At 44.6% G+C, this 24480-nt stretch overlaps 1 protein-coding gene across 2 annotated transcripts in view; it reads left to right on the top strand.

Moving 5' to 3' along the window:
• The window catches only part of EIF2B3 (eukaryotic translation initiation factor 2B, subunit 3 gamma, 58kDa), a 150448-nt gene that overhangs the window by 120404 nt on the left and 5564 nt on the right, over positions 1-24480 (top strand). For both annotated transcript variants that reach the window (XM_012001865.1, XM_012001864.1), the window contains exons 7-10: positions 2822-2949; positions 4252-4442; positions 7075-7152; positions 7709-7857. In XM_012001865.1, coding sequence (XP_011857255.1) covers positions 2822-2949; positions 4252-4442; positions 7075-7152; positions 7709-7857 — 546 coding nt within the window. The remainder of the gene's footprint in view (positions 1-2821; positions 2950-4251; positions 4443-7074; positions 7153-7708; positions 7858-24480) is intronic.

Here is a 24480-nt window from a genome sequence, read left to right as displayed (position 1 = left end):
AGGACGGCAGGAAAGACATAATATTGAAGAGATAATATATGTGAATTTTCCAGAATTGATGTTTCAACATGAAATCTTAACTTCAGGAAGTCTAAGAAATTCCAACCAAATAAAAGAAATACACATCTAAACACAAGAAATTGCTGGGCATGGTCTCACGCCTTTAATCCCAGCACTTTGGGAGGCCAAGGCAGATGGATCACTTGAGCCCAGGAGTTTGAGACCAGCCTGGGAAACATGGTGAAACCCCATCTCTACCAAAAATACAAAAAACTAGCCGGGCGAGGTGGCGGGCGCCTGTAGTCCCAGCTACTCGGGAGGCTGAGGCAGGAGAATGGCGTGAACTCGGGAGGTGGAGCTTGCAGTGAGCTGAGATCCGGCCACTACACTCCAGCCTGGGCGACAGAGCGAGACTCCATCTCAAAAATAAAAAATAAAAAAAAAACTACCACTGGCAGCCGGGTGTTGTGGCTCACACCTGTAATCCCAGCACTTTGGGAGTGCAAGGTGGGAGGATTGAGTCCAGGAGTTCGAGACCAGCCTGGGCAACACAGTGAGACTTTGCCTCTACAAATAATAAAAAAATTAGCTGGGCATGGTGGCACATGCCTGTGGTCCCAGCTACTTGGGAGGCCAAGGCAGGAGGATCACTTGAGCCCAGGTGGTCAAGACTGCAGTGAGTTGTGATTGCACCACTGCACTCTAGCCTGGGCAGCAGAGCGAGACCCTGTCTAAAAAGAAAAAATTACCACTAGCTTTTCAGTCCAGACTTTCTAGACTGCCACTGTAACTCCCCAGTGGGTTCATCTTACCTGCTGCCGAGATAGAGACGATTTATCAAGATGGGACAATTGCAATAAAGAGTTTAATACACATAGTGGCAGCTAAATGGGAAACCAGAATTTTATTATTACTCAAATCAGCCTCCCCCAAAATTCTGAGGCTAGGGCTTTTCAAGGATAGTTTGGTAGGCAGGGTAGGGAATGGGTGCTGCTGATTGGTTGGAGATGCAATCACAGGGGTGTGGAAGACAGTCCTCTGCTGAGTCCAGTTCTGGGTGGGGGCCACAGAGGGGTCAGTGGTCCCAGTGGAGTCATGCAGTCATCAGAAATGCAAAAGTCAGAAAAGACATCCTAAAAAGCCAATCTTAGGTTCCACAATAGTGATGTTATTTACAGGAGTAACTGGGGAAGTTGCAAATCTTGTGACCTTTGCAACAATGACTGGTAATCATGAGAATTCAGGCCCCTCTTGTAATCCTAAACTTGTGCCCTTTTATTAGTTTTATAAAGGTGGTTTCATTTTGAGAAGGGCTATCATTTAAACTATAAACTGTAATAAATTTCTCGCCAGGCATGGTGGCTCACACCTGTAATCCCAGCACTTTGAGAGGCCAGAGCAGGTGGATCACCTGAGGTCAGGAGTTCACGACCAGCATGGTCAACATGACGAGACACCATCTCTACTAAAAATACAAAAATTAGTCAGGCATGGTAGCCGGCACCTGTAATCCCAGCTACTTGGGTGGCTGAGGCAGGAGAGTCACTTGAACTGGGAGGTGGAGGTTGCGGTAAGCCAAGATCGCACCACTACACTCCAGCCTGGGCCACGGAGTGAGACTGCACCTCAAAAAAAAAAACGTGGGGCACAGTGGCTCATGCCTGTAATCCAAGCACTTCAAGAGGCTGAAGCAGGCAGATCACTTGATGCCAGGAGTTAAAGACCAGCCTGGCCAACATGGCAAAATCCCATCTCTACCAAAAAATACAAAAATATTAGCCAGGCATTGTGGCATGTGTCTGTAGTCCCAGCTACTTGGAGACTGGAGCACAAGAATCACTTAAACCCAGGAGGCAGAGGTTGCGGTGAGCTGAGATCATGCCACTGCACTCCAGCGTGGGCGATAGAGCAAGACTGTCTCAAAAAAATATATATATATATTAGTTGGGTATAGTGGCTCTCACAACTGTAATCCCAGCTTCGTAGCTACTCAGGAGGCTCAGGTGAGAGAATCGCTTGAACCTGGGAGGCGAAGGTTGCAGCAAGCTGAAATCGCACCACTGTACTCCAGCCTGGGTGACAGAGTGAGACTCTGTCTCAGGGAAAAAAAAAAAAAAAAAAAAAAAAAGCTTTCTTCCAAAGTTAGCTCAGCCGATGCCCAGGAATGAGCAAGAGCAGTTTGGAGGTTAACAGCAAGATGGAGTTGATTAGGTCAGATCTCTTTCAGTCATAATTTTGTCACTGTTATTTTTGCAAAGGTAGTTTCACCACAGAAAGCTTTCATGATCTGGCCCCACCTGATTAGCTTCATCTCCTTCTGCCTTTCCTCTTAAACTCATGCAGGCTACTGTCCATTGGATTATGAATTCCTTGAGATCAAAACTGATATATTTCCAAGGCCTAGCACAGTAACTGGCACATGCTTGGTAAATGCTACATAAATTAATTAGCAATATAAAATTCTAATAAGGTCATAGTGTGAGAGAACACTGGAAAACATGTACTAGTCTCTCACCTCTCTGCTTTCCATTGCTAAGTATGAATAAAAACATAAATAAAAAACATACACTGTACTAAAGATCAGGTCCCTTCTTCCCCTGGTACAGATTCCTGGTCATTTAGAACCAACATCCTGTCTCAGTACCCACCAGGAAGCACTCTCCTTCTCCGAACTTCCAAGTCGATGCCACATTTGATCTCTGACAGTCCCAAGGTGCCATGACAGGAAAGGACTTGGTTTTTCCTTATATGCACAGAGCTTTTGATCCCGCTATGTTCCAGACAGTCAGGTTTCTCATATTTGGCCATTCTTTCTTCCTAGGTCAATCACTTCTATCCGGAGTGAACTGATTCCGTATCTAGTGAGAAAACAGTTTTCCTCAGCTTCCTCACAACAGGGACAAGAAGAAAAAGAAGAGGATCTAAAGAAAAAGGAGCTGAAGTCCTTAGGTCAGTTCTTGGGTTGGTTCAGTAAGAGGGGCAAGGGTAGCAGCACCTTTGGAAAGAGTGGTTTGGCAGCTTAGCCCAGCCCAAGATGCCTGTCTCAAGGCAGCAGACTATTTTCTAGCCTACTAGGCAAGACAGGCTTGCCAACCCACTCCCTGAGCTCTGGGTAAGCTTGCTCAGGCAGATCCTGCCACTATGCTCTCAGCAACAGGCTAATCGTGCCTCTAGCCCCATTCTCTGATTCATAGCTCTGGTTTGGCTGTGTTCCTCACTAGACCATTTTGCCTTTAAACTCCACCTGCCACTTCTTAGTTCCCCTGTTCTCTAGGCTCTAGGCAGCCCTGTTCCTGATTAAACTCAGCCTGTTTTATCAAGGGAAGGAAGGTGAAAGAATGTACAACTGCAGTCCAACCGCAGGCCAGCCCAGGTGTCTCCATGCCAGGATCTGAAGACCGGAGCTGTCTCGTATGCTCTCATATCCCTAATCCCTGGCCCAGTCGTAAGCTCATAGTAGATGTTCTGAAAAAGTATTTCTCAAATTAATAAACTGACAGTACAGCATGATGATTAGGATTGTAGAACTGGGCATCAGACAGTTCTGGATTTGAAATCTGACTGCCTTCTTACTAGCATTATGTCTTAAGGCAGGTTACTCAGTTCTCTGAGCCCCAGTTTTTTAATCAGAAAGTAAAAGATCTCAAAGAGTCGTTGTGAGAGCTGAAAAACTAGAGCCCTGGTACAGTGGGCTTCAAGTTCTGTGCTTTCTGTCATAGCACAGCTACCAGATATGGCAATAGAGACTAGCAGCACAAAGTCAATCTGGCTGGCCACTAAAGCCTGGATGCTGGCTTGTGTTATTTCATGATTTACAAGGGCCATCTGTTTTATTTTCCCTAGTGGTCTTGATTACTGGTCACATGCTTTTAGGACCTCATATTAAGCATTTTTATATCATATGATATTTTAGGGAAGTACATTGCCTCTTTTAGTTTGACTTTCTCTTACAGATTTTAGTGGGATTTCCTCAGGGCTCATGTTTTGTGGGTGAGTTCCAAAGGGAGAAGTGTGAGCTGTAACCTCTTTTAAAACTTAACTCAGAGCCAAGCATAGTGGTGCACACCTGTAGTCCCAGCTGCTCAGGAGGCTGAGGTGGGAGGATCGCTTGGGTCTGAGAGTTTGAGACCAGCCTAGGCAACACAGCAAGACCTTGTCTCTTAAAAAACCAAAAAACAACTTGACTGAGTCTATATCTGTTCTGTTACCTCTCTCTCATTTATTTCCTTGGTGTGGGTGTTTGTTCTGAAGATATTTACAGTTTTATAAAAGAAGCCAATACACTGAACCTGGCTCCCTATGATGCCTGCTGGAATGCCTGTCGAGGAGACAGGTGGGAAGACTTGTCCAGATCACAGGTGCGCTGCTATGTCCACATCATGAAAGAGGGGCTCTGCTCTCGAGTGAGCACACTGGGACTCTACATGGAAGCAAACAGACAGGTGAGAGCATAAGTTTAGAAAGAAAATCGTGGGGCTCTTGTCCTAGAAACCGACTGAGCCATTTGTCTGTTTCTTCATTAGGTACATAGTAACTTGTTAAGAATCCCTGTCATTCCCAAGGTTGAGCAAGACCTGGCATGTCAAGGGAGACTACTAGGGTACTCAGGTGCAGCAAAAAAGGAAGCAGGGTGCCTGGTCCATAGTCAGGGCCTCTGTGGCTCCAGGAAAAGGCTGAGATCTTCAGGAAGGCTAACTTCTGGCCTCTGGGTCAGCAGGTTCCTCCTATTCTGTTCAACATGGGGATATCTGCAGTACTTACTTCATAATAAGCAGGTAAATACTCTGTAATCATTACTCTGATGAAGTAAACATAGGCATATGGAGGAGGCTTCCCTGAGAAGGTGAAGGAGCAGAGTGTAGAGTGGCCAGATGGCAAAGCCTCAGGAAAGGAATGACTATGAGAGAGAATTATCTGCAAACAGCATTAATGAGGAGTCTCTTGCTAGCCCCTCCTTTTAACCTTAAAGTTTGTGAGATACAGGGAACAAATAGCTTCCACTGAAGGAGAAGCAGTGTCCTCAAAGATAAGCCAGGCCTTAATGAAGGCAGAGGGTGGAGAGGGGTACAGTAAAGAGGCTGAAGATGTAGAGGAACTCTGTATTATATAGTAGGCCCAGGAGGAAGGTTTTTGGAGGGAGGGATAATGAGACTAGGAAAAGGAAATGCAGAGCAGCAGATGGTTTAGATGAGAATAAGAAAAGCATCCGGGCACAGTGACTTACGCCTGTAATCCTCGCAATTTGGGAGGCCGAGGCGGGTGGATCGCTTGAGCCCAGGAGTTCGAGACCAGCCTGGGCAACATGGAGAAAATCCTGTCTCTACAAAAATACTACAAAAATTAGCCAAGTGGTGGCATGTGGCTGTCGTCCCAGCTACTTGGAAGGCTAAGGTGGGAGGATCACCTGAGCCTGGGATGTGGAGGCTGCAGTGAGCTGAGATCGCACCACAGCACTCCAGCCTAAGCAACAGAGTGGGACTCTGTATTTAAAAAAAAAAAAAAAAAAAGAGGATAGGAAAAGATAAATAATTGAGGGAACTACATTGCGGTGGCATTCAAGGATAACAGAGGTGACATAATGAAAAGATTAGGTATTTACATTGCACCTGGTAGAACCCTATGAAAGTATAATTGCAGGTGCAGACCGGGGTGGCAGTGGGGCACAGAATAATATAAAAGAAATTGTTGAAAATTGGGATTGAGGCCAGGCACAGTGGCTCACGCCTATAATCCCAGCACTTGGGGAGGCCGAGGCAGGTGAATCACCTGAGGTCAGGAGTTCGAGACTAGCCTGGCCAACATGGTGAAACCCTGTCTCTACTAAAAATACAAAAATTAGCCAAGCATGGTGGCACACGCCTGTAATCCCAGCTTCTCCGGAGGCTGAGGCAGGGAGAATCGCTTGAACCTGGGAGGTGGAGGTTGCAGTGAGCCGAGATTGTGCCCCTGCACTCCAGCCTGGACAACAGAGTGAGACTCTGTCTCAAAAAAAAGAAAAAGAAAATTGGGATTGAGTCCCTGAAGAAAACCTGGCTCAGGAATCTGTAGGACCCACACCAGATAAAAGCTCAGGTGAGCCTCAACCTGGATTGGTTACAGATCCAAGGGAATCCCAAGCCAGAAAGCTTATGAGAAATCATAGCTAGTCCCACATTTACCCATGACTAGAGTCTTTCAGGCTGGTCTGGAAAGATGTTCATGGATAACCTGAGTGGGAAGACTTGTCCAGATCACTGCTGTGTCCACATCATGAAAGAGGGGCCCTGCTCTCGAGTGAGCATGCTGGGAAAAGTATCCCCTGAAGTGCCAACAGGGGCTATGCAGCAGACAGGCCTGAAGGGCCTTGGGTGGAGTGTGGAAGAAGAGATCCTAGGGCTGGGGACTCAGAATTAACCTTCACATTCCAGTGTAGCCATGCTGACAAGGCCTCCGTCAGCTAGTGTGGCTGCCACGCACAGTGCTCTGACAAGCATTCTGTCTGTGCTGGAGAATCACAGACAGGCATACTACCTGTGCCTTCCTAATGGACTAGTAGCCAAAGCCCCCCATACCTCTAACCTTTCCAGGTTTCTCACACTGGAGAGGGAATAGTGTGAACTTCCCCTTCATGTTTTCTTTTGGCTGGTGGATGGATGCCTTCTCAGGGTCTTTCCTTATTTTGGAATTTGTCTAAAATGGATCTCATCCTTACCTCATGCATGGTCACAGTGGTCCAGGAGGTGACCCAGAACCCAGGATACCTGTGATCAGGATTCAGGGTGTTCCTTAACCTGATCAGGACTCCTTTTCCAAGAGGTGCTACGTGGGTAACTCAAAGACTTGGTCTCAGTGCCTCCCAGCCAAGGGACATGGCATTACTTTCAAGGAGGAGCATTCACAGCTAAGAGACTGACAATAAGGCCATCTAGAAGCTGCAGCATGAATTATCTTCATCCTAGGGGGAATGCAGCAGCCTCCTGCTCTCCCTCACTCAGACAGGAAGCTATGGCTGAGAACTCCCCATATCTCTGATTGAGCCCTGGGTTCTACCTAAGGTGTTTTCTGATCTTTAGTGACCAAATCTCTGTCCTTAAGGTGCCCAAATTGCTGTCTGCTCTCTGTCCAGAAGAACCACTGGTCCATTCATCAGCCCAGATTGTCAGCAAACACCTGGTAAGTGCTAGTGTGGCCAGAGCAGGGGTGGGATGTTCTTTGGGAGCACTGAGACTTGTCCTTGAGAAGCCGGATTGAGGCCTTCAAGTCCTGAACCTCGTTAGCCCCAGGGAAATCACAGCTGGGTTCTAAGAATAAAATCTCACTCAACAAGACTGCCTGGGCAAGTAATGACGTTGTAAGGAAGGGTCCATTATGGTGCTGGGACTCAGACACAGGAGCTCTCAATCTGTCCCCCTTCTAATTCTGATTTGAGCACTCTCTTTAAGAGAGCACATCTATACAAACAAATGCATGAGTGTGTATGTGTGTCTGTTGTTTTGTTTTGTTTTGTTTTGTTTTCTTGGCAAGGGAGGAGGGCCCATTCTTCAGTTAGTTTTGAGTTCGTCTCAGAGGTGTTGTATGACCTTGTGGCCCTGAGAAATACTGATGATGGCCCCTCTTACTGAAGTGTCTCTATGGAAAGATCCCATTAGATCGCAGCTTGAAAGATCTGGAGGGTGGTTTGCAGTTGGTTGAGATGGATGGACAGAGTTTTATATTTTGCCTTTTACAGGTTGGAGTTGACAGCCTCATCGGGCCAGAGACACAGATTGGAGAGAAGTCATCCATTAAGCGCTCAGTCATTGGTTCATCCTGTCTCATAAAAGATAGAGTGACTATTACCAATTGCCTTCTCATGAACTCAGTCACTGTGGAGGAAGGGTATGTTTCCCCATGTACCCACTTGAGGCAAAGATAATGGAAAAATGCCTTCAAAATTCTGAAGGAAAGTTCATTTTAACCGAAAAGTGTATACCCAGGCAAAGTGCTAATCAGGAGGGCAATAGAATAAAAACATTTTCAGATATGAAAAGTCTCAACTTTACTAGGAAATTTATTCCTCCAAAATGGAAAATAAACCAAAAAGAGAAAGATCAGAAACAAGAGATTCAACTCAGAAAAAAGGCAAAAAGAATCCATGGGATAACAGTGAACAGAGATAAGAATGTCAGCTTTAAATGGGGCATAAAGGGATTAGTTAATCCAAAGTGGAACAAAACCCAAGAATCCAGAAAAGATCTATTCAGCAAGATGCAACTGATAAAATACTAGATCCATACAAACATTTGAAAGGCAATTTAGACAACTGGCTAAAAGTTTGAAGTTGAATTGGGGATAACATAGAAAAAACAACACTAACAAAAACAAGACAGTTATTAACTCTGGGAAAATGAAGAAGTTGTACAAATTGAATGTCCCTAATCCAAAAACCCAAAATCAAATGCTCCAAAATCCGAAACTTTTTGAGCACCAACTTGACACTCAAAGGAAATTCTCATTGGAACATTTGAAAGTTCCAATTTTTGAATTAGGGATGTTCAAATGGTAAGTATAATGCAAATATTCCAAAATCCAAAAAAAGGAAAATCCAAAATCTAAAACACTTCTGGCCTGGCGCAGTGGCTCACGCTTGTAATCCCAGCACTTTGGGAGGCTGAGGCAGGTGGATCACCTGAGGTTGGGAGTTCAAGATTAGCCTGGCCAACATGGTGTAACCCCATCTCTACTAAAAATAATACAAAAAAAAAAGTAGCCAGGTGTGGTGGTGTGCACCTGTAGTTCCAGCTACTCGGGAGGCTGAGGCAGGAGAATGGCTTGAACCCAGGAGGCAGAAGTTGCAATGAGCCAAGATTGCACCACTGCACTCCAGCCTGGGTGACAGAACAAGACTCTGTCTCAGATAAATAAATAAATAAATAAATAAATAAATAAATAAATAAATAAATAAAACACTTCTGGTCCCAAGTATTTCAGATAAGGGATACATAACCTGTATAAGAAATGAAAAGACCATAGTTTGCTGTGGATCAGCTACAGAATAGAATTTACATAGTCATAATAAAGTAAACCTGACTACTGGCCAAAGTTATGCTATAACTCTGTTGAAAGGATGAAAGATGGAAAGGGAAATGGGAGTAAGGGAGAAAAGAGAGCTAAATTCTCATTTTTCATTGTAGAAAGTCAATTGATAATGCCTAAAGCTGAAAAAATAAAGAACTAGTAATACAATTATGTTAATACCTAGAGGCATGGAAGTAATACCAAAATACTCAACAGAAAGAATTAGAAGAGTTGCCTCTGGGAAGAGAGAAATGAATAGGAGTTGCAGGTGACTGCTATTTTTCATAACAAAACCTTCGGAAGTATTTGCCTTAAACTGCTAACATCAATTGGCCAAAAATATCCAGAGTTTTGTGGTACGCTGCTACCAGTGGTGTGCTGATAAATTGTTGACAACCAGCTCTCCAAAGGAAAAAATAAGTGACGTAATTCGAAACATTTGCTAATTTCTGTGGTGTAAATTATTCCACTATAGCCAATGATATCACTGAACGCTGAGTTGAGAAGAGATGCTAATAATTGCCTCTCCCAAGCTGAAACAAGCCAGCTTCAGCACACCACTAATAGAGACCCATCTCAAGCATTTCACTGATTTATCAGATACTAACAGACCCACTCTATGATTAAGATTGTGCTAGGCAATGAAAGAAACAAAACGACATAAGGCTTAATCTCTTCCCTCAAGGAATTTATACTATGTGCAGTAAGAAGTGATAGGTGCTGTGGTAAAGATCTGTAAGGTCAGAAGGGAGGAAAGGGTCAGGAAAGGCTTAAGGAAATGACCTTTGAGCTGAATCTTAGACAATGAGTAGAGCCACCTGAGCTGGAGAAAGGAGTGGTTTTGGAGGGGGTGTTTTTTTGTTTTGTTTTTTGTTTTTTTTTTCAAGACAAGGTTTCCCTCTCTTGCCCAGGCTGAAGTACAGTGGCATGATCACAGCTCACTACAACCTCAAACTCCTGAGCTCCAGCAATCCTCCTGCCTCAGCTTCCCGAGTAGCTAGGACTACAGGTGCACACCACCAGGCCCAGCTAATTTTTAAAAAAATTTTTATAGAGATAGGGATCTCACTCTGTTGCCCAGGCTAGTCTTGAACTCCTGGCCTGAAGCCTCCCAAAGTGCTGGGATTACAGGCATGAGCCACTGCACCTGGCCAAGGGTATTCTAGATACATAAAAAGTGAAGTGGCCAGCCACGGTGACTCATACCTATAGTCCCGGCACTTTGGAAGGTCAAGGTGGGCAGATTACTTCAGCCCAAGAGTTTGAGACCAGCCTGAGCAACATGACGAAACCACATCTCTACAAAAACTATAAAAATTAGCCAGGAGTGGTGGCATACGTCAGTAGTCCCAGCTACTTGGAAGGCTGAGGTGGGAGGATCCACCGAGTCTAGTATGTCAAGGCTGCAGTGAGCCAAGATTGTGCTACTATACTGCAGCCTGGGTAACAGACTGAGAGCCTGTCTTAAAATACATATATATGCAAGAATTAGTTGAGCATGGTGGTGTGCACCTATAACCCCTGAGATGGGAGGATCAACTGAGCCCAGGAAGTAGAGGTTGCAGTGAGACCCTGTCAAAAAAAAAAAAAAAAAGATTGTGAATTATGAAAGAGTATATCTTATTCCAGAAACATCTCCTTATTTTGATCTTAACTCAAATGTCACCTCTTCAGAGGAACCTTCCCCAACTACCCTGTTAGAAATAATCTGTCCCACTGACCGCCATCACATCAACCTGTTTTATTTCCTTCATAACACCATCACTATCTAGTCCTATCTTTACTTGTCTCTCACAAGTAAAATATTAGTTTCAGAATATAAGTACCTTATCTCTCTTATTCACTTTTATATCCTGAGGGCCTACAGGAACTCAGTAAATGTATTTGTTATATGAAAGAATGATAAACAATTCACCATGTCCAGAATATAATTCAGAGAGGGATGGATACAAGAGAGAAGGCTATACATGCAGATGGACAAGGGCCAAGTAATGGATTATTCCCTGAGGAGTTTGATACGTAATGGTAATTTAAGAGCTGAAAGCAAAAGAACAGCATGATTAAATTAGCATTTCAGGAAGATTATTTGGGCTACATTAGGAAGGTTGACCTGAAGAGGGTAAACATGGAGGCAGAAAGGCCATTGAAATAATTCTGGTAAAACAGAAGAGGTCCTAAACTAAGGCAATAAATAGCAGTAGAGATGAAGACGACAGACAATAAGGTGATTAAAAACTATAAAACATGTGTCTGCCTAGATATATGAGGTCAAAGAGAAATTAAGGAAAAAAACAGATTTGTTGCTTGAGCAATAAGATTTCTGGTGTGCTATTCAAGATAGAAATTAGTAGAGGAAGAGCAAGATTGGCAGGCTGGGAGGTGGGGAGAGTATAAATTCCATCTGGGACAAGTTGAATGCATGGTGGTGTGCAGGAGGCCTTGATCTACAGGGCTGGAGCTTAGGAAAGAAGCTTGTGCTTGAGGTACAAATTTGGAAGTGGCAGGCACAGAAGTGATAACTGAAGGCTGGGCATGGTGGCTCATGCCTGTAGTCCCAGCACTTTGGGAGGCTGAGGTGGGCGGATGAGCCCAGGAGTTCGAAACCAGCCTGGGCAACGTGGCGAAACCCCATCTCTACCAAAAATACAAAAATTAGCTGGGTGTGGTGGCACACGCCTGTAACACCAGCTACTCGGGTGGCTAAGGCAGGAGGATCACTTGAACCCTGGAGGTGGAGGTTGCAGTGAGCAGAGTTTGCACCACTGCACTCCAGCCTGGGTGACAGAGCAAGACTCGGTCTCAAAAAAAAAGAACTGATAGCTGAAGCCATGGGAGTAGAGTAGATGAAATCACCCAGGGAGAGTGTGTGACATGAAAAGAAAATAAACCAAAACAAAACCTTGGGGAATGGGAACTAACAGCAAGCAATTTTAGACATAAGAAAAGGAATCTAAGGAGACTGACAAGGAATGAGCAAGGAGGGGACATGTGGGGTAAGGAAGAGGAGAGATGACAGGTGAAGCCCAGGTTTCCAGTTAGGGAAAGAGTGGATGGTGGTGCACTCAACTGAGATGAGGAAGGAGGGACAGATTTATGGGAGACAAGGTCTGTGTAGGGCACAAGAGGTTGGAAGTTCCTGTAGGGCATCAGGTATGTGGAGATGTCTGGTATTCAGTTTGTGGTTAGAGCTCAGGAGAAGAGGTCAGACCCAGAGATAAAGTCTTTGTCTCCTTCCCGAATCATTCTTGTGATATTCTCTCTCTCTCTCTCTCTCTCTCTCTCTCTCTCTCGATGAGGTCTCTCTTTGTCCCCCAGGCTGGAGTGCAGTGATGTGATCATGGCTCACTGCGGCCTCGACACCCTGGGCTCAGATGATCCTCTCACCTCAGCTTCCTGAGTAGCTGGGACCACAGGCATGCGCCACTCTATTTTTAGTAGAGACCAGGTCTCACTATGTTGCTCAGGCTTGAATTCCTGAGTGCCTCCTAAAATGCTGAGATTACAGGCATGAGCCACTACACCACTACATTGTGGTGTTCTCTAACTTATTTTTCCTGTCTTCATCATTCTTTGTCTTCTATATTTACCCTTCCCCCGTTGTTCTTATGAATTAGAACATGAGCTTTGAGTCAGACTGACAAACTGAATCCTAGGTCTGTCACTTATTTGCCTCTTAAGGAATTGGCCAAATTAGCTGGGTGTGGTGGCGCACGCCTGTAGTCCCAGCTACTCAGGAGGCTGAGGCAGAAGAATTGCTTGAACCTGGCAGGCAGAGGTTGCAGTGAGCTGAGATCATGCCACTGCACTCCAGCCTGGGTGACAGAGCGAGACTCCATCTCAAAAAAAAAAAAAAATGGCCTTACCTCTTTGTGCCTGATTTTCTCATTATAAAATGGGGTAAAAGTGAACTACCGTGTAGGTTTATTGGGAATACTAAATTAGTTAGTAAATATAAAGCTTTTTTTTCCCCCCCCCCTCCGAGACAGCCTCACTCTGTCGCCCAGCCTGGAGTGCAATGGCATGATCTCAGCTCGCTGCAACCTCCGCCTCCCAGGTTCAAGCAATTCTCCTGCCTCAACCTCCCAAGTAGCTGGGATTACAGGTGCGCACCCCCACACCTGGCTAGTTTTTGTATTTTTAGTAGAGACAGGGTTTCACCATGTTGGCCACGCTGGTCACGAACTCCTGACCTCAAGTGATCTGCCTGTCTCAGCCTCCCAAAGTGCTGGGATTACAGGCCTAAGCCACTGTGCCCTGTCATACAAAGCATTTAGGATAGTTAGTTGCTGTTTTTATTTATTTATTATTGTTGTTGTTATTATATTACTACTTTATCCCATTTCACAAGGATGGCATGTTGCCAACATTGTCTTTCTAAAGAATATCTCTGATCACATCCTTGTTCTGTTAAAAACCTTTTGAAAGCTCCCTCTTACCTTTAAAAGAAATCGGAACTTCATGATTTCTCATGGTCTGGCTCCAGCACTGAGTCTAGAATGCTAGTGTGAGATGAGGCCTTAGAAGTCATCCAGCTGAACTCCTGAATTTTTATAGATGAATAAATGTAGCATTCCAGATATTTTTCTTGTTGCACCCCTGCTACACCACGTCCTCTTCCAGACTCCTGGATAGGACTGACAGACATCACTATTCTCTAAACCAGAACTACACTTGCCTTCATCCATTTGATCACCTGATTCCAAGTAACTCATGAGGCTTTGTGGCTTCCATTCTCTCAGACCTTCCAAGGAAGACAATGGCATAACTTTCCCCATATGTTCTAATTAGCAACCTTTCCCTGCCCTTCTGTGGGTGGGCAGGGCCAGGCACAGTGGGTCACACCTGCAACCTATAATCCCAGCACTTTGGGAGGCTGAGGCAGGCAGATTGCCTGAGCTCAGGAGTTCAAGACAGTCTGGGAAACATGGCAAAACCCTGTTTCAAAAAAAAAAAAAAAAGTCCAGTGTTAGTGTTAGTGTCCTAATTGACATGAGGAGACTTGGTGAGGAAACCATGACTCCCTAAGACACTACAGCTTTCTGTGTGAGAAAAGAAGTTCAGAGAAAAGGCCTAGCATATCTCATAGTCATTTGCTGTCTTGGAGGAGACAAGTTCTCATTCTGTCACCCAGGCTAGAGTGCAATGGCGCAATCATGGCTCACTGTAAGCCTCAACCTCCTGGGCTCAAGTGATCTTCCCACCTCAGCCTCCCAAGTAACTGGGATTACGGGCGTGTGCCACTACATGGCTAATTTTTTTTCTTTTTCTTTTCTTTTTTTTTTTTTTTTTAGAGACAGAGTCTCTATGTTGCCTAGGCTGGCTACTTCTTTTTTTTTTTTAAATAAAAATTTGAGGTAAAGCTATAGGCAGCCCACGCAAGGCTAATGACTGGGAAGGCCATTAACAATTACCCAATCCTGCGAATTAGCTCCTGCTGATAAGATCAGACATCCTACATCCCATACGAACTTTTTCCCATTATTTTGGGGTCACTTCGTTTTAATTACTTATGGTAAATCTGGGAAAGGTAATTAAATTGCAGTCAAGTGAGACTTGATTACTCTGCTGCTATTACATCTTGGCTAAGTGGCAGAGTAGGAGCATAAAATTGTTCAGAAGGGAGTTTCTCATATTCGTTGTGTGCTTGTCTCTGCCAACAGTGGTGGGCTGCTGAGGCTTGAAAGCTTGCTGAGGTTTTCTGGACACCTGCCCAAGGTCTTCAGGGTTTGAGGGATGCTAATAGGACCACCTTGGAGAAGGTGTAGGCGAGACTATTCAGAGAAAGCTCCTGCCCATCTTTCTCATGTTCTGGCATTTTATATGACAGCTGATGCTCAGGAATCTGCAGTGTAGTGAACACTTCATTGTCAAGGCTTGAGTGTCAGCCCTGTATTCTGCATCTTTGGTCCCCTGGTCCCAAGCAACCTCTCCTGCATTTCCCCCTAATCCAAGGCACATGACTCAAGCAGCAGTCTAGAGTGCATCTTCACATGCTGGCCGGCTAGAAAGCCAGGTTCTCACCTAGGTTTTCCATGCTCTTTGCAGTTACCAAATGTAGCCCTCAGCGCCAGGTAAGAAATTACTACTTCTCATCATTACCCTGAGTGTACCCTTCAACTCAACTGACTGACTGCCCTGCCCATTCCTACTTCCCTTTATTTCTGACATTCACTCTGCCTGAATTGCCTCTCTTTGGAGCTCTTTCCTGTAAAAATCCTACCCATCTTGCAAGATCTAATGCATATTCCAACTCTTGCATGCGCTTTCTTAAGATGTCATAGCCGGCCAGGCATGGTGGTTCACACCTGTAATCCCAACACTTTGAGAGGCCAAGGTGGGCCAATCGTCTGAGGTCAGGAGTTCGAGACCACCCTGGCCAACATGGTGAAACCCCGTCTCTACAAAAAATACAAAAATTAACTGGGCCTGGTGGTGCATGCCTGTAATTCTAGCTACTCAATAGGCTGAGGCAGGAGAATCACTTAAACTTGGGAGGCAGAGGTTGTGGTGACCCGAGATTGCACTGCTGGACTCCAGACTGGATGACAGAGCAAGACTCCACCTCAAAAAAAAATTGTCATAGCCATAAACTGTTTCCCCCACCTCTGTGCTCCCTGTGCACCCATAACAGTTTATTCATGCTCACGTGGTACTGTGGCACTTACTGCATCTTTCTTCCCTCTTCAACTAGACTATAAATTCCTTGAAAATATATATATATATATTTTTTTTTTTTTTTTGAGGGAATCTCACTCTGTCACCCCAGCTGGAGTGCAGTGGCACGAACTGGGCTCACTGCAACCTCCACCTGCCAGGTTTAAGCAGTTCTCCTGCCTCAGCCTCCCAAGTAGCTGGGACTATTGGCATGCACTACCATGCCCAGCTAATTTTTTGGATTTTTAATAGAGATGGGGTTTCTCCATGCTGGCCACGCTGGTCTCAAATTCCTGACCTCATTATCCGCCCACCTCAGCCTCCCAAAGTGCTGGGATTACAGGCATGAGCCACTGTGCCTGGCTAAATATAGAAATAATTTTATATGTCTTTATATCCCCTAACTTCTTAATACTGCATTTTTTACATAGTAGATATCTTATAAGCATTTACTGAATGAAAAATGGAGATCTCTGATTTAACCCCTCTACTATAACTGGCTAAATATCTGTTAAGAGATCCCTCTCTGCTTCTAGAAAAAAAATATTGCACATGATTATAGAGAGGGAGAAAAAGAAAATAAATAAATAAAAATTTTAAAAGTTGGTACCAGTGATGGCCGAGCTCAGTGGCTCATGCCTGTAATCCCAGCACTTTGGGAGGCCAAAGCACGTAGATCACCTGAGGTCAGGAGTTTGAGACCAGCCTGACCAACATGGAGAAACCCCCATAAAAACTTAGTTGGGTGTGGTGGGACAGGTCTGTAATCCCAGATACTCGGTTGGCTGAGGCAGGAGAATCTCTTGAACCCAGAAGGTGGAGGTTGTAGTGAGTCCAGTTCATGCCATTGCACTCCAGCCTGGGCAATAAGAGCAAAACTCCATCTCAAAAAAAAAGTTGGTAAGAATGTCACAAATATAGAAAAAAATTTGTGGATGAGTGCTTCATTCCTTAAAGCTCACCAAATTTAAAAAACAAAACCACAGAAGGAAGCCTCATCTATAATAAAATGAAATAACCTACACATACCTGTGCACTGACTACAGAATATCTACCAGATACAATGAAATTTAGATTAAACCCAAAGAGAACACCAAGATTCAACATAAGGAGAAGGAATGGGAACATGGGTGAACCAAAGAAAAAACATCAAACATCATTTTTTCAGAATACCAAGGCATGCAGAACTGAAAGAAAAAAACGTTAGGCCACATAGAAGGGAGAAAATCAGGCTGGCCTCACACATTTCTTTTTTTTTTTTTTTTTTAAACAGAGTCTCACTCTGTCACCCAGGCTGGAGTGCAGTGACAATTTCAGCTCACTGCAACCTCCGCCTCCCAGGTTCAAGCAATTCTCCTGCCTCAGCCTCCCAAGCAGCTGGGATTATAGGTGCCCGCCACCACACCCAGCTGATTTTTGTATTTTTAGTAGAGACGGGTTTTCACCATGTTGGACCAGCCTGGTCTCGAACTCTTGACCTCAAGTGATCCACCTGCCTTGGCCTCCCAAAGTGCTGGGATTACAGGCATGAGCCACCACACCCAGCCTGGCTTCAGAGTTTTCTATGATAATATTTCAGGCCAGAAGACAGTGAAACAACATTTAGAGAATTTAGAAGGGAAACGTTTGTGACCTAAGAATCTTATAACCTTCCATATTTCATCCCTACAAGGAAAGAAAACACAAAAGCATCCTGTAGCCAGTTATGGTTGCTAAGTAAAAGCATCAGAAGTATTCCAGGGCTCAGGACATGTGTCACCCAAGAACCCTCCAGAAAACTCTACTTGAAGGCATAGTATAGCCAAGGAAGAAATGAAAATGGATAGTTTAAGGTATAAAAGTGAATCCTCTTAAATATAAGTCTAATTAGAGGTAATTAGAGTTGCAGAAAAGAACATAATTGTTAAAAGAATTTTTTTTGGAGACAGAGTCTCGCTGTGTCACCCAGGCTGGAGTGCAGTGGCATAATCTTGGCTCATTGCAACCTCTGCCTCCTGGGTTCGAGCTATCCTCCCACCTCAGCTTTCTGAGTAGCTGGGACTACAGGCACACACCACCACACCAGGCTAATTTTTGTATTTTTAGTAGATGGAGTTTTGCTGTGTTGGCCAGGCTGGTCTTGAACTCCTGACCACAGGTGATCCGTCTGCCTCAACCTCCCAAAATGCTGGGATTACAAGATGAGCCACCATGCCCAGCACTTCTGTCATACTCTTGAAGACACCAAATTATGACACTTTGGGAAGATCCCCTGGATTAAAGGGACTCCTAATGGCTTTTAGTTCATTCCCTACCTTTGAACCATTTGCACTAAACCCATCTTCTTAGATGAAGAATTCTGCAGCTTAACTCTTTAAGGCTGTTACATCTTTACTTTGATTTCCCCTAAGCTCCCTAGCCTCTGCTTACGGAATATAAGGACTTAGATTTCTTAGGAGGGAGCCATTTCTCACCACTAAACCTTGTATAGTGAAGGGGGGGCATACAGAACTAAAAGGAAGAAATTTTTAGCCTGCTCACTGGAGCCAGTACATTTTAATCTAGAGGACTCAAGAGCAAGAGTGACCAGAAAACAGGGAAAAGGTAAGATCATTTCTTCAAGTATTATATCTCATTATCTCAATTAACCTGGATAAATCTCAAATATGATGTTGGAGAAAGCAAGTTGCAGAAGGATACACAGAGAATGGTAACATGTATGTACAATTTTAAAACATTCAAAACAATACTGTATGTTTAACATATGTAGTAAAAATGCTTAGGAACAATAAACACCACAGTCAAATAATGGATACCCTGGTGGAAGAAGGAAGGAAATGGGATGAAAGAAAGACGCTTAGCAAGTTGGATTGTTGGTTTCTTAAGCTGTTTGGTGGATGCACAAGTGTTCTTGATATTATTCTCTAGGCTTTTTTCTATACGTAAAATATTTCATTAAAAATAATACATAGTTAGCCGGACACGGTGGCTCAAGCCTGTAATCCCAGCACTTTGGGAGGCCGAGACGGGCGGATCACGAGGTCAGAAGATCGAGACCATCTGGCTAACACGATGAAACCCCATCTCTACTAAAAAAAAATAAAAAAAATAAAAAAAACTAGCCAGGCGAGGTGGCAGGCGCCTATAGTCCCAGCTTCTCGGGAGGCTGAGGCAGGAGAATGGCGTAAACCTGGGACGCGGAGCTTGCAGTGAGCTGAGATCCGGCCACTGCACTCCAGCCTGGGCGACAGAGCAAGACTCCGTCTCAAAAAATAATAATAATAATAATAATACATAGTTGCCGGATGCAGTGGCTCACACATGTAATCCCAACACTTTGAAGGCTGGACAGAAGAATCACTTGAGGCCAGGAGTTTGAGACCAGCCTGGGCAACATAGCAAGATTCCATCTCCCAAAAAAAAAGAAGTTTTAAATTATAAATAATAAAAAATAATTTTTAATAAAAATAACACATGGCTCTTCCTGTAGAGAGATTCTTGGACCAGCTTAGAAGGGCTTAGGTTAGGAGGCTCCCAGTACCTAGAGAGATATAGGTGACTCAGCCATAATCTTTGGGCCCAAGTGTTGAGTTGGCCTAAAGCAGACCTTAGTCACAGGCCTGGAAAAGCTACACGTATCTTCAGTTTTATTCCCTTTCCCCCAGGGTCATGAGTAGTTTAGAAAGCCTGCCAACTAATCCTCAAAAAAGAAAAGAACCTGCCCATCCTCAGAGTTACTGAGAAGTTTCATGGCTCTTTGCCAAATGTTCTCTAAGTCAATATCTGAGGTAGGAACCTGTGATACAATGGAGTGTCACTTTAGGCCTGGGCACATTGCCTGATATCTGTGAGTCTCAATTTTCTCTGTAAAAATTGGAATAAATGCCACCATCCCTACAAGTTTGCTGAAAGGATTCAGTTATAAAATGAGTGTAGGCCGGGTGTGGTGGCTCATGCCTGTAATCCCAGCACTTTGGGAGGCCAAGGTGGGTGGGTCAGGTGTTTGAGACCAGCCTGATCAACATAGTGAAACCGCATCTCTACTAAAAATACAAAAAATTAGCCGGGCATGGTGGCAGATGCCTGTAATCCCAGCTACTTGGGAGGCTGAGGCAGGAGAATCGCAGTGAGCCGAGATTGCGCCACTGCACTCCAGTCCGGGCAACAGTGCGAGACTCCCGTCTCAAAAAATAATAATAATAATAATAATAAATAAATAAAACAAAATTAGTGCAAAGTACTGTATATAATGACTGAGATGTATTAGACATTAGATATATGGGAGTTCCCTTTCCTCCCTTGAAAGAACTGAAGAAAAGTCCTACCTAAAGCCAGAAGAGGAGCAAGAAATTGGAGGCAGTCTTGCTTCCCAGTAAGCCTTCTTCCTCATATGTGATACGCCACCACATAGTATAGTGTGGTGTGGCTGGCCAAGCAGTGATCTTACTATAGAACTCTGTTTTTCTCATGGCCTCCTTTCCAGTGAAGCATTACAATTTTCGGAGTAATTTTGCAAAACCTGCATCTGCGCTTGAAATTTGAACCTACCAAGGAGAAATGAGGACCAAGTCTCCATTAGTCTTAGCCATCACTGAGCAGCGTCTTAGAGAACACAGCTAGACATTAGCACGGAGGAGTGCTTCGTGCCAACCTGAGAGTTAAAACTAGGATGCAGAAGCTGTAGTTCTAGTCTGAAGCAAGTTCTTTTGTTGGACTATAGAACTCACCTCTTCTCTCTCCTTAGGCACTAAACAAAAAAGACAGAGTCCTTGCTGCCAATTGGCAACCTGGAGAGGGCTTGTTTGATATAGTCCTATCTTTCCATTCCCTGTAGCATGAACAGATACACTCCCAGTAAAGTCCTTGATTCTGGAGTTTCTTCTTGGATGGGGAGAAACTGTGTTGGGTTGAAATTTTTCCAAAATACCTCAGCCTTGCCATTGGAGGTGATTTTGGCTGCACAATAATACTGGGGAACAATTGAGGATACATATGGTCACAAAAGAGCTTCACACCCAGTAAGCTGTTGTCAGGTATTCATCTCAAAGCCTTCCATTGATCCACTTACCAGGAGCTTCAGGAGAGTCCACAGTTTTCCATTGGTCACCCCACTCTCCCTATCATATCTGCAGGCTCCACAGCAGTGGTTTATGTGTCTCAGAAAGAGTTATACATAAACTGGATGAGACAGACAATATGGGAGGTTCCTGAAGACCCCAGTCAGATCCACTGAGCCTAAGGAAAACCAGGCTGTTTATTGCGGTGGAAATCTGACCTCAGTTATTCTTGTCTCTTCCTTCCAGAAATCTCTCCCACTTATATCCCAGATTCCAAAATAGACATTTAACTGTCTCTAATTATGGCTGCTTGAGTTCCTCTTGGCTGTTTCTTGTCTGCTGACTATGTTTACCTCTTGCCCAGCTTCACAGCATACATTCTTTGGCTCTCATGACTAAGCAGGAAGCATACCCCTACTACCACCTTGGAAAAAGAAATAAGACTTTTCCATGATAAACTAGTAGCCAACTGAAGGGCAGCTCTGTCCCAGGAGCCTCTGTATCTAAAGCTTTCTGTACTTCCTTATTACCCCTTTTGGAGGAATTTTCCCCAAAAAGCAGGAACCACCCTAACTGCTTACTGGACTGCTTTGCAAGTTGGGCAAGTTGGAAAGTTATGGAAGCTCTCTTAAAGCCCACCCACTGAGTGTATCCCAAGTCTGCCAAAGGGCAAACTAGTGCGGTCTCTGCCCATCTCTAGCCTACACCACAGAGGTGCTGTGGTTTTGGCCTTTTGTTACTTTCCAAAAGGCTTTAACCTCCTAGGAGAACAGAGATAAAGAAGACTCTGAAATGCCATAAAGTGCTAGTATTTCTTTATGCATTTTACTAAGTTTTGGCATTTGGGAAGAATCTTTTTTAATGGTCTGTGTATCAGTGTTTTTAGTCCTTGGAATGTCCTCTTTCCAACCCCCTCATGCCTCTTGGGTTCGGAATTTTTCCTTAGTTTTGTTTTGTTAAAAAGAGTGCTTACACCCTCTCTATCCTCCTCCTTCTCCCCTCCAGCTGCCCATTTTTTCTCTTCCCATTTCTGACTCAGGGGTACTGATGATTCCCTTGTTAGGAAAGTGCTTCTTCCACTGAGCCTTATCAGCTCAAAATAAGGCAGTTCTAGGTCTCCTCTAGTATTTTCTTAATTTCTTTCTATTGCATTATGATTAAATTATGGATTCTGAAGTCAGGCAAACCTAGATTTGAAATCTGTTACTAGCCATTATATGGTTTTGGGTGAATGGTTTAACTTCTCTGAATCTGTTACCTCATCTGCAAAATGTAGTTGCTCTTTCTTACTGCATCAGAGATAAAAATAGTACTCCCAGAATCATCTAGGAGGGGTTTTCTTTTTTTTTTTTTTTTTTTTTTTTTATTTTTTTTTTTGCGATAGTGTCTTGCTTTGACACCAAGGCTGGAGTGTAGTGGCTCAATCTCTGCTCACTGCAAGCTCCGCCTCCCAGGTTCACTCCATTCTCCTGCCTCAGCCTCCTGACTAGCTGGGACTACAGGCACCTGCCACCACACCTGGCTAATTTTGTGTGTGTGTGTGTGTGTGTGTGTTTAGTAGAGATGGGGTTTCATCATGTTAGCCAGGATGGTCTCGATCTCCTGACCTCATGATCCGCCCGCCTCAGCCTCCCAAAGTGCTGGGATTACAGGCGTGAGCCACCACACCCAGCCGGGTTTTCTTCTAGTTAAATACCTATCCAAGAGCTACCAAAATAATTGATGGGGGCCAGGTCACTGAGGGTGGCTTTATTTGTTATTTTTTACACTGTTCAGGTGATTTTCAGATGAAATTACTAGATTTGTTAGCCAGGCATGATGGGATGTGCCTATAGAGTCTCAGCTACTTGGGGGGCTGAAGCAGGAGGATCACTTGAGCCCAGGAGATGGAGGCTGCAGTGAGTCGAGATCACACCACTGCACTCCAGCCTGGGTGACAAAGTGAGACCTTGTCTCAAATAAAAGAAATTATTAGATTTGTGGCGAGGCAGGCACAGTAGCTCATGTCTGTAATCCCAACACTTTGGGAGGCTGAGGCAGGCAGATCACTTGAGGTTTACGTGAGGCAGATCATGCCACTGCACTCCAGTCTGGGAGACAGAGCAAGACTCTGTCTCAAAAGAAAAAAAAAAAAAGGCTGGATCACCTCAAGTCAGGAGTTTGAGTCTAGCCTGGTCAACATGACAAAACCCTGCCTCTACTAAAAATACAAAAAATTAGCCAGGCGTGGTGTCGGGCACCTGTAATCCCAGCTACTTGGTGAGGCTGAGGCAGAAGAATTGCTTGAACCTGGGACACAAGAGGTTGCAGTGAACTGAGATCGCACCATTGCACTCCAGCCTGCGCAACAGAGCAAGACTGTCTCAAAAAAGAAATTACTAGATTTGTAAAAGTCACTCCTATAATGTACAGAGAGTATTTATTTAGCACAATACCTGGCATAGAGTAGATGTGCAATAAAGGTTAGTCATAAATTTCTTTTTTTTTTTTGAGATGGAGTTTCGCTCTTGTTGCGTAGGCTGGAGTGCAATGTTGCAATCTCAGCTCACTGCAACCTCCACCTCCCGGGTTCAGTTGATTGTCCTGCCTCAGCCTGCTGAGTTGCTGGGATCGCAGGTGCACACCACCATGTCTGGCTAATTTTTGTATTTTTAGTAGAGGTGGGGTTTCACCATGTTGGCCATGGCTGGTCTCGAACTCCTGACCTCAGGTGATTAACTACCTCGGCCTCCCAAAGTGCTGGGATTACAGGTATAAGCCACCACACCCAGCCACGTTAGTCATAATTTTCAAAAGGACCCTTCCTCCAACCTGGCAGTCTTTAAGAGCCAAGAAGATGCTCCGTTTGTGACAAGATATCCCTCTATCACCTAAGCTAGAGTGCGGTGGTGCGATCACAGCTCACCGTAGCCTCTACCTCCTGCGCTCAAGCAATCCTCCTGCCTCAGCCTCCTGAATAACTGGTACTACAGGCATGCACCACCATGCAGCTAGCTTTTTTATTTTTTGTAGAGAGTCTCACAATGCTGCCCAACCTGGTCTTGAACTCCTGGGCCCAAGTGATCCTTCCACCTCAGCCTCCCAAAGTGCTGGTATTACAGGGGTGAGCCACAACACCTGGCCTAGGAGGATGCTTTTTAAATACATTTAAATGCTATGAGCAAGTGGTGCTGCTCTTGGGGTATGCTTTAGGATCTGGAGTAGTCTTTTATGTGGAATGGAGTTGGTTTTTAAAAAATCCTTTTTAGCCAGGCATAGTGATGGGCACCTGTAGTCCCAGAGACTTGGGAGGCTGAGGTAGGAGAATTGCTTGAGCTCGAATTCGAGGCCAGCCTGGGCAACATAATGATACCTTATCTCTTAAAAAATTGTTTAGGCCAGGCACGGTGGCTCACTCCTATAATCCCAGCCCACTGGGAGGCCGAGGCAGGTGGATCACTTGAGGCCAGGAGTTCAAGACCATCCCGGCCAACATGGTGAAACCCTATCTGTACTAAAAATATAAAAATTAGCCGGGTGTGGTGGCCCTGTAGTCCCAGCTACTTGGGAGACTGAGGCAGAATTGCTTGAACCCATGAGGTGGAGGCTGTAGTAAGCCAAGATCACGCCACTGCATTCCAGCCTGGGCAATAGACTGAGACCATATCTCAAAGAAAAAAAATTTATTTTTTTTTTTTTGAGACGGAGTCTCGCTCTGTCACCCAGGCTGGAGTGCAGTGGCTTAATCTCAGCTCACTGCAAGCTCCGCCTCCCG

This window comes from Mandrillus leucophaeus, unplaced genomic scaffold (assembly GCF_000951045.1).
Source record: "Mandrillus leucophaeus isolate KB7577 unplaced genomic scaffold, Mleu.le_1.0 Scaffold67, whole genome shotgun sequence".
In the NCBI taxonomy this organism is placed as follows: Eukaryota; Metazoa; Chordata; class Mammalia; order Primates; family Cercopithecidae; genus Mandrillus; species Mandrillus leucophaeus.
This window is presented reverse-complemented; position numbering and strand designations above follow the sequence as displayed.